Raw genomic sequence first — 11333 nt, forward strand, 5'->3', positions numbered from 1 at the left:
CCGGAGGTGAAAGCATGCATTGAATGCTTCTGCAATTTTCAAATTCTTGAGGAAGCATAACTGAATCGATTTTCTTTGATGAAGATAATCCGTGATTGCCCATTTGCCGACATTTTGGGGAAGTTGTAAGATCTTTGCATGTTGACGAATACACAATTTTATGTAACCTGTGGTGTTCGGGAAGTAGTTTTGATGTGTGTGTGTTCGTGTACGTACTTGACATTTTTATTTACTCTCCTATCTAGTATGTGCGATGTCCTCTGCATTGCTACGTAAAAGCATTCGTTTGTTTGAAGACGATTTGACAGAAAAAGGTGATTATTGATTAAATTACTGTTCTAATCAATTGATATAGCAAAATTCTACTCTGCATCAGTGTTGTTTTCCTTATTAATTTAAAGAACAAGCTGTCTTATGTTCTGCAGGGAAATTTCTACGAAGCGTCATTTAGCATAACTTTCCTTGTGTGCTTCTCCTTCACCTAGGGATTCGAAGAAAAAAAATCAGGGTCGCGAATACACCCTTTTCAGTATGTATCCGAAAATGTCTGTTTCGTTCCCACCCTTTTACCGTGCAAATCGTGTAGTTTGGGCCAGTTATGCCCTGGTCTGTATCCCTGTCTATTCGTATATTAATGCTAATGTATTCGGAAACGGCACATTCAGTATGTTGTCTTCTCATATTATTCAGTTCAGGACTAACCGAAGACTTGTTTACAAACTTGGAAGTCACTAACTCATCAGTATTTGCACTAAACCATTTTTGTCTGCTCAACACAGACAGTTGTCAGTGTGCCTCAGTGCAATAGATTGTAGTTTTAATGTGTTCTGCATATGTAAATGCAAAGCTATTTGTAGGCCTAGTTTATTCACCGAACCGTGTTTTTTCCCATTCTTTGACATATTTCCTCCCAAAATCTTGAATTTTATGCATTTTAGTTGGGCTATATGTATTATATTTAGCCATATGTCTCACTATGCTACCATTTGCTGTTTACAGCTTAGTTGAACTTCCACAAGTGCACGTAAGACTTGTGCAAATTTCTGAGAGGATTGTTGTTGTAACAGCCAATCTTCCAAAAAGTAACAAACCACGTGATTTAGAATTAACTACTGTGTGCCAAGTTTCGAAAGCAAAGGAATGTTGAAGTCGTTACAGTTTGTATCACCACTAACGCACTGTGTGTCAGGGTAGATTTTTCTGGAGAGTAGCCATTCATGATGTGTTATTAATACCTAATGGCACATAATGTAGTATCACAGTATATTTGAAACTTTTATTATCATTAGACCATGAGGTAACTACAATATCCCACAGAGAAAGACTCCTTAGAATTAATTAATTGTACTTAGGCCGGGCAATATCTAGAAACTTAGCTGCAAGTGTGTGTATCAGCTGCTTTTCAATTGGAAAAGATGAAGTGCATCCATCAGCGCCACAACACCATGAAGAACTTTGCCACGAGACAACCAATGTACCTGCAAGTGCAGTAAAAGTGAATCATGAGTGGAATGTCCTCAGCAGAATGGGAAAATAGCCTACTGTTTAAAGCTCATGCTTTCACCAAATTTACAACACTGACTGCATCATTCAACTCTTCATTGACTTCCAGTTGTACTACTTAGAAGCAAATATTTCCCTGTGTATCATGCTGTGTGTGAATTTTACGGCAAGAGAAACAGCACACACTCTTGTCATGAATCCTGTTTTAGTACCAGTAGTTACTGTCACCTAATCGGTACATACACCAACTCAGTACCCCACCCCCCCCCCTCCCCACCCATTTACTCTATGCACCCCACATTGAGGAAGGCTGATTTAAGGGTGTATCTCCCCCCCCCCCCCCCTCCAATTTACTATCAAATTTCCACAATAGTTTTTTTCCTCTTGAGGCTTGCAATTATCCAGTCAAGATTCACTTTCAAATCATGCTGTAGCATCGCAAAACAAAGAATTGTTAGGTAGTTTTCCCACAGTGAAATTAGAAGCTTGCATTGGTATTTTCACCATCAGTCAGAAAAAAAAAAACTGGTATCCACATCACCAAGCAACCATGCTTATAGCCAAGTAGTTCCAGCCACGAGCAGGGAACTTTTTCCAGGCTCCTTAGCCTACCCATCGGTTTCTTAGATAAATTCCCAAGCCTTGGGGACTTAGAGGTTTCCAACACCCTTTTTTGGGTGTCTTTATGCTTTCCGTGACAAAGTACATGCTGCAGTGATTTAAACTGTGACCATTTTTGTAATTATTGCATCTGGAATATCATCCTGCTGACTCAGTTATATTGTAAAAGGCATGGGTATATTTTTGATAATATGCAGGTTAGGGATGCAACAAGTATCTTTTTCAACTATTGGTGCTATTTATTGGTGCATCATTCTGAAGCTGTTAGGCAGAGGCAAATGAAAATGAAATGGATGAGGAAAAAATAAGTAAAACTATTATTTCGATTCACTATAACTCTTAATACATTTATCCCACTGAGACAAGATGGTCAGTGCCTTTATGGAAAAATGTTTGTGGTTGCCTATGGAACCATAATTGTACGCAGGCGTACATCTCTGTCTGAAGCAAATCGTCAGCCACAAGTGTCTTTCTTCAAGGCCTGCCCATATGTTACCGAGATTGTGCTGACTACACTGCAGAAGTTTCGTTGGGAAGTCCTTTCACATCCTCCATGCAGTATTGATCTTTTCCAATGCAATTTCCATATTTTTGGACCCCTAAAGAGTGACATTCACGGCCGTTGATTTGCATCAGACGAAGAGGTGAATGTCTGGGTGCAATGCTGGTTTTGTAGGCATCAACAAACATTTTTCCATGAAGACATCAACCGTTTTGTCTTACAGTGGGATAAGTGTACTAACACTTATACTGATTACTTTTGAAATAATGAACAGTTTACTTTTTTCCTGTCCTCCTTGTTTTCATGTGACTGTCCCTTATAAAAACATTGACAGCACTGCATCTGTTCTTATATGTGAATACAACATGCTACTCTGATTGCAGTGTTGAAACTCCTTGTTCTGATTGATCATCAAATGTGTGTGGTTATGGACAAAGCAAGCAGAACAGTGGCAATACTTTTTGAATGTGTGTATTTTTTTGAACATATGTTGTGGTGAGATATGACGTGTAGATCGAGGTGTAGGTTAGTTTGGTAAATGACAGTTTAGTTGTGAATTGGGAAACAGTATTGAACAGTTGAGTTAATTCAAATGAGCCGTGTAGAATTATTTTTTTTTATTTTATTAAATTTAAGTGTTCCAAGTATGTACAAACATAAGAAAACTGGATGCCAAGTATAACCAAATGAGGTATGCATTTGTTAATACACTGGCCACAGAACTGGGAGGATGGAGGTTTATGCTCTGTCCAGCCTCCTGATTGAGGCTTTTTCAAATTACTTCAGGCAACTGCGGTTATGGCCCCTTCAGAAAACCATAGCCAAAATCTTGTCCGGTCCTGTCCTCCTTACTGTGCAGATTTTGGATGACTGGTTGGGGAAAAAAAAATCCACTCAAATTAACACCATCATTTCAGAGGTGATGGCATAGTTTGGTGAAATTTTTATGCTGGGTGGCAGACACATCTCTAAAATATGCCATTTTCTGGATGTTTGTCACTTTTTGTTTGCCAATCCACAAGATTTATCAAAAAGACCTGTTCGGTCTCCAACTGGATCATGCCTTAAGGTGTCACTAATTATGCAAAAAACTTCTACATTAGCTTTCTCATTTTTGATGAAACAAAGGGATGCATAGTAGCCATTATGTCCCTTCTCAGAAACCATACTTTTTATTGTGTATATTAATGAGCATTTATCAATAACATTAGCAGATGCCAATGATATAAACACTGTCGTTAATAGGAAATAAGAGTATAGATGTAGAATGAGTTGCTGACAACTTCTACATGAAAACATTAGGTTATTTAAAATTGTGAGAAATTTTGTCTTGACAAAATTTATTGATGGATCAAGGAGCCACTTGGGACAAAAATAGTTGATATGAAACTTATAGAATGTGCACAGTTGCCTTGCCAAGAGTTGCTGCTTTACCACAATTACCCAAACTTGACCAAAAAAGTTTGTCATCCTTCACGTAAGACACACTACTACTTAAAGTATTAAAATTTGTGAGCTAGACTTTTTTGTATCTTGTTTCACTTGGTTAACAAAGCTGCATCCACAGTTTGAATAAAATCTGAGATAGTAAAGTGGGGAACATCTGCAAAACCAGACCACATGACTCGAAATCACCTACATACCAAAATAAATAGTTCTCCTTATAGTAAGCTGATGTGCAGCTGTTGTTCAAAACAGTTTATTTTATTTAACTAATCATATATTTATTCATGGCTTATACACTCTTTTGCTATGCTATTGTGTTTACGTTTTTATTTTACCCTTCACATTTGGGTCATTTCATGTCAGCTCAACCAGGGGCTCCAGCTCATAGACTCAGATTTGACTGAAATTCAGTACACTAATTCTACCATGTGTGGAACACTCATGTACAAAGTATTAGTTTCCCCTGCCAATTAGTTCCAGAATTATGACTTGTGAAAGAAGGTGGCGTGACCTGGAAATTGCAACCCGCATCTAGCAATCTATCTTCAGACCCAACTTCAGGTCTTAATAACTTTGGAACTATTCCACACAGTCCTGTGAAATTTTTACAACCCAGTAACATTCATTTAGAGAACACACTCCACGAATGAAAACACCTACAACATGTTTCTGAGGGAAAATAAAAAATTTTCAGATTCACGCAGAATGGAATTTTTTCCCAACAAATCATGGTAAAAATGTATGTGATGGTATTGGTGCTACCATTAAGTGCATGGCATCACGAGCTAGTCTGCAGCACCCTACAGAAGGTCACATTCTAACACCTCTTCAATTATTTACCTGGGTACAGAAAGGTATCTCTCGCATACAACCATGTGATTTAAAAAATGTAATACGTTAAAAGATACGTATTGTAGGTGCCCTCTATGCCAAATATAATTCACTCAAATTTATTGATTTTTTATTATTATTATTATTATTATTATTTTTTTGCAGTAAGCTTAATGTGGCGTAAACACAAATAGAACTCATCATGCCCATATCAGTCACACAGTCACAAAAACTGAGTTACATGCACACAAAAATTTGAAAAATTACCTGAAAAATATGGATTTTCTAAGTGTGGTAGCACAAAAGGGACAAGTGGTATCCAAGCCAAATTTCACACACCGCATAAGTAGACCATAATGATATACATCTCAAAATTTCAGCATGTTATTGCAAAGACATTTGTGTACAATGGAAGTTAACAGAGGTATTTGGTGATGTGGCCATTGTTCCACAACACAATTTTGTAAAAACATATCGTAAACTATTCTGTCTCTTCTTATCCTCTCCCACAACTGTTTAAGCACTAAGCAACAACATACAGACAGATTAACACAACCTATCATTAATGTTTACTGCACCTTAACTGCTAAAAACCAGTCAATTGTGCTTTGAACAGAAGTTTTCCCACACTTTATCTACTGTACTCTGTACATTGAGTGGCAAATTGTACTGTCTTCCTGACACTGGTAGGAACTGGAACTGTCATAAGAATATGTTAAAAATGAATCCAACACCTGTCTGCCAAACTTGGCCAATGAAATGATCTTGCTGGTGCCATGAAGTTCACAAATACATCACCTTCTGCTTCACAGCACTCTGCAACACATAACCATTTGTCATCGTAAACAGCAATAACATAGCAACCTGGTTGTATGTTGCTGCTTTTGATTCTGAATCCTGTGTCAGACACACTGTGAAGACACATGTTGTGCATGAACCTATAGTTATAACCGGACAGTCTGCTCACCTGCACAGTGTCAGAGTTCTCTGGAGAGAAGTGATGATGGCTCCTTGTGCCTGCAACAGTTTTAACTTGTTCTAGTCTGCTTTTGAGCCACTCTTTGACAGATTTCACCTCATCTTTCGAAACATAGAATGATTGTATGCGAGAGATATTTTTCTGTACCCAGGTAAATAATTGAAGAGGTGTTAGAATGTGACCTTCTGTAGGGTGCTGCAGACTAGCATGTGATGCCATGCACTTAATGGTAGCACCAATACCATCACATATATTTTTACGATGACTTGTTGCGAAAAAATTCCATTCTGCGTGAATCTGAAAATCATGGTAATGCATGCATAAATTTTTAGATTTTTACAGTTTTTGTACTGACTAGCTGCCCCATCACTGAAGTATTTCGCAAAATGTTTGTGAGGCAGCCTGTTTTTCACATATGCCATGACAGTGCGAATGTGGGCATGAACTGCAATGGCATCATGAATTAAACAGTCACTAAAAATACACAGGTTCATGACAGACACATAACCTGATTCACCTCTATAGTAAATCGCAAATGGCTGGAGAGTTGCTTGACTGTTGTCCCAATGATGTCCTTGGATGGCATCTTGAACTATAAATTCATAATTTTCAGAAAAGTCTAGTATTTACTATAATTTCATCTTGTTTCAAATTATTCTTACAAAACCGGAGATAAGCCGATTGTGCTGTTGCTGTGAAGCTGTGTGTGCTGTTTGTCCATTTTTTGAAAACACTTTTCAACAAAATCTTCCACTGTACTTTGCTTTGTTCCAAGACTTGTGCGATTCATGTGTGTCCATTGTTTCTTATAAACAAGTTCATCTTCATCCCTAAGGAGTTCACCATACAGTTTGTTATTCATGTGTTCTGCAAGATTTGCCTTACCAGGACACTTTTCACACCTGTGTATCATACACTGGTAGGAAGAGATGTCACACACTAGCAGCTTCATTGCACCTTTGTAATCCGGACCAGAATCCTTTATAGCAGCAAACATCAGCTTAGCATTTTGACGGGTCTCACATACACAAACATTGTGTGTGCCCTTTGCACTTACAGGCACAACAGATTTTGGCCGAAGATTGAAAAAAGATGATAAACCTACTTTGGTATTGGGATACTTTTCCTTGAATTCTACATATAGTTCTGATATGTTGCATAGCAACATTCTTTTTTGCATCTGTACACGTACATTTCCCATTTTCACCATTCCATAGTCTTTTTTTTTTTCAGGCATTATTCGACTGTAGTCATTATTTTCATAAAACTCTGACACTAGCACCTGTATTTCCGAACTCAATTGCTAACTCTGAGCCTGCTGAAGTTGTGGAAGCACTCCTTGGGTTGCTTTTATTTTCCAAGCTTTCTTTACGATATATGTAGAAACATTGAATTCCTTTGCAGTGTAGTCAATAGACCAGCTGGAAGGTGCAAGGCTAAGAATTTTCTGGCGTGTGGATATGGCAAATTTTTCTTTCAAATTGTGCACAATTTTGTCAAAATCAGAGCATTTCTGGCATGATTTCTGTTCCTTTGGAGCACATAGTTCTTCCTCTTCCACCATGAGTGTGTGAGTTATTTTGTCTTTTAGTTCCATTTGAGCTTCTTGTAGTTTTCTTCTACCATAGCTGGACCTTTCTCCTTTCCCAACTTTGTGTGTCTTCATGGGAGACAAACCAAGAGCAGTCGCTGAAGCATTTAATTGCTCATCCGCTGTGGTTGTAGGTGGCTGATACTCTTTGTCACTGTCATGTAAATTATCAGAATATTCTCCATTTTTTAGCACTGTAACACACCTGGAACATAACTTTTGTAATGGTTTCATGTTACGTCCCATGCACTGATTCGCTTTCAATACTGATTTTATATCAATTTCTCTGAGGCTGCACTTCACCGTATTCTTATGAATCCGAAATGGATCAAAACAACTTCTTTGTAGGAAAGAATACTTATCCAGAAACACTTTCATATGATTATAAACACTAAAGTTTCCTGGAACTGTACTACTTCTGCCCACAGGATGTATCCCGGATCTCCATAGCAACATATCTTGGTCCGATTCATCCAGATGATACAGTACAAAGCGAATGCCACATTTTGTTCATTATGTTGTTTTATGACATTCAGATGCTTGTGCTCTACCGATACCGCAACTTGTTTGAACAAAAGCACCACTACTACACTCTTCTGCCTCCATACTGACTTTCCACAACAGTACTGACCAGTCTGAACTAGAATCTTAAAAACATGAGTAACCTGTAATGGTTGCTTGTTTCCTTTGTTGTTCCTGCCTAACAATGACTCATTCTGTCCCTGAAAACTACCATTGTTTAACTTTCTGTTGCCTGATGGTTCCCAACAATTGCTGTAGCTTTATCTGAAACAAGCTGTCTGCATCATCACTATTACTTACTAAATCATGTTAAAAGAAACGTAACCAAATACATCTGTCAGCTTTTATTGTACACAAATTCCTTGCAATAACAAGTTGAAATTTTGCCACATATTATATTATGGTCTACTTATGCAGTGTTTGAAATTGGGCTTGGATATCACTTGCCCCTTTTGTGCTAACACACTTAGAAAATCCACATTTTTCCGGTAATTTTTCAAGTTTTTGTATTTTCGTGTGCATGTAACTCAGTTTGTGTGGCTGATATGTGAAAGATGAGTTCTGTGTGTGTTTAGGCCATGTCAAACTTACCACAAAAAAATTATACCCTTTTTGAGTGAATTATATTTGGCATAGAGGGCACCTACAATATGTACCTTTTAACATATTACATTTTTAATCACATTTTGGAATTTTTTTATTTTCCCTCAGAAATATGTTGTTGGTGTTTTGATTCATAGAGTGTGTTCTCTAAGTGGATGTTACTGGGTTGTAAAAATTTCACTGGACTGTGTGGAATAGTTCCAAAGTTATTAAGACCTGAAGTTGGGTCTGAAGATAGACTGCCAGATGTAGGTTGCAATTTCCGGGTCAAGCCACCTTCTTTCACAAGCCATAATTCTTGAACTAATTGGCAGGGGAACTTAAAATTTTGTCCATGAGTGTTCCACACTTGGTAACATTGGTGTGCTAAATTTCAGCCAAATCTGAGACTATTAGCTGGAACATTTTCTCAAATTGGTTGAATTGACATGGAATGACCCATTGATTCTTTAGTTGTGAGTGAGAAATGTTTGTTCAGACTTTTATGTACTCTGTAAATTTCCTTTTCTTATAACATTATACATGAAGAAAAGTGAATCCAACTTTCCTTTACAGTTACCATTTATCTTCAGTCATCCATCGTGTGACACATTGGATTAGACAATGGGAAAACATGAAGTTGGGACACCTAAGTACATTGCCAATAAAATTAAGGCAAAAGGCTTACAGAAGCTCCGCTGGTACTGTCAGATGTGTCAGAAGCAGTGCAGAGACGAGAATGGTTTCAAGTGTCACATGATGTCAGAGTCTCACCAGCGACAGCTGCTGCTTTTTGCTGACAATGCTGACAAATACATTGATGAATTTTCGAAAGAGTTCTGTGATGGTTACTTAGAGTTGCTGAAACGACAGTTTGGAACAAAGCGTGTTCATGCAAATCGTGTGTACCAGGACTACATTTCCGAACGTCATCATCTTCACATGAACTCTACTCAGTGGGAAACACTTACAGATTTTGTGAAGTGGTTAGGGCGTGAAGGCAAATGTGTTGTGGATGAAACTGAGAAAGGTTGGTATGTGCAGTATATTGATAGAGACCCAGAAACTATTGCCCTGCAAGAAGCAATGATGAAAAAGGAAAAAATGGATAAAGATGATCAAGAAAAAATGATGGAATTTTTGCAGAAGCAAATTGAAAGAGGAAGAGACTGTTCAAAGCCAGTATCCAGTACCTATACAGAATTTGTCCGACAAAATGAGGAAGAGAAATTGAAATTAAATCTGAATCTCATTAACTTGAAGAAGAAAGATGATGTTAAAACTGAATTTAAAATGCCACTTTTACCAGGAAACATCGCAGGGTCTGAACAAAGTAAAAAGAGATCTCTTAATGATACTGCTAGTGAATCTGAGAAAAAAAAGGTAATGAAAGAAAAAGCCAAAGCATCTGCATTGGATGCTATCATTAATGAAGAAGAGGCAAAAAAGGAAAAGCTCAACCGGAAGGATTATTGGTTGACGAAAGACATTGTAGTCAAAATTATTACAAAATCTCTAGGTGACAAATATTACAAGAAAAAGGGAGTAATTGTAGAAGTTATTGACAAGTATGTAGCTGTTGTTTCTGTGTTTGAAACAGGGCACAAGCTTAAATTAGACCAAGCACATTTAGAAACTGTTATTCCTGCTGTTGGTCGTAAAGTGAAAGTTGTGAATGGTGCATATAGAGGTTGTGAGGCAGTTTTGAAACATCTTGACGAGAAAAATTTTTGTGTTAGTGTTGAAGTGGCATCTGGTCCATTGAAAGGTCGAATTGTGGAGGGAGTTCAGTATGAAGATATAAGCAAAATTCATGTACCATCTTAACCTAACCCACATATTACTCTGTGACCATAATGTAAGCTGTCATAATTGTCTGTAGAAATGATATATTTTTCCATGTTGATGTATAAAACATTATTTTGCATATAATTTAGGAAATGAAAACACTGATTGTATGAGACAGAAGAGAAATATATCTTTATTCACCATTGAAAATTAATTGTTGTTTGTGTTCAGTCTATGTTATTACCTTTTTTTTTACATAATTCCATAGGACTTGTTACTTGTATGTTTTCATTCAGGAAAGAAGAAACAAAAAACAGACCAAAGAAAAAATGAACACACAGAACAGAAAGGAATAACAAGATGGAAAACTAATAAGAAAAAGAATCCAAAACAAAAAGGTAGTGATTTTGGTTCATTTTCTGTTTGTAGTATTTATTCCCTCTCATCACCACTTTATTTTTACTCATTCATATGAATGAATTTTGTGTTGAATAGTGTGGAAAAAGTGAATATATTTGCAATGTTATTTTTTTTCTGTACATTTAAGTGACTATTAGTGTGTTGGTATATAGGTTTCAGTTTATATCTTTATGCCTTAATATTTACATTTTTATGTTGAACATTGTGTATGCAGTTTTGTAATATACCTCTGGAAAAAATCTCAAGAATTTCTGACCTGATGTTGATCCTGTTCCATGTCATTATTGGCTATTAGCAGATGTCTGTCTGCTGGCTTCATTTCAGACCTTTCACATTAACTCAGTTTAGCTAAATATATATACTAACTTCTTTACTCACTGAGTTAATGTTTCGATTTTCTGTGTTATCTTTCTAATGTAACCAGTTCTCTCTTCTAAGACTTGAGTTCAACAATGTGGTTCTTGAAGTGGTATTAATTAGTTGACTTTTGTAAAAGACAGAATTTGATCTTGCTGGCAGAAGATAAAGTGGTCTGAGGTTGGTGTGAG

General features: G+C 37.0%; 1 protein-coding gene across 1 annotated transcript; it reads left to right on the forward strand.

The window, feature by feature from the left end:
• The first annotated feature begins 95 nt into the window (after positions 1–95).
• Positions 96–10579, forward strand: LOC126475497 (DNA/RNA-binding protein KIN17). Its single transcript, XM_050103404.1, has 2 exons — positions 96–314; positions 9154–10579. Exon 2 carries the CDS (start codon positions 9202–9204, stop codon positions 10402–10404), a length of 1203 nt encoding a protein of 400 aa, XP_049959361.1. The 5' UTR covers positions 96–314; positions 9154–9201; the 3' UTR covers positions 10405–10579.
• The last annotated feature ends 754 nt before the right edge of the window (positions 10580–11333 follow it).

The sequence above is a fragment of the Schistocerca serialis genome, chromosome 4, assembly GCF_023864345.2.
Source record: "Schistocerca serialis cubense isolate TAMUIC-IGC-003099 chromosome 4, iqSchSeri2.2, whole genome shotgun sequence".
Classification (NCBI taxonomy): Eukaryota; Metazoa; Arthropoda; class Insecta; order Orthoptera; family Acrididae; genus Schistocerca; species Schistocerca serialis.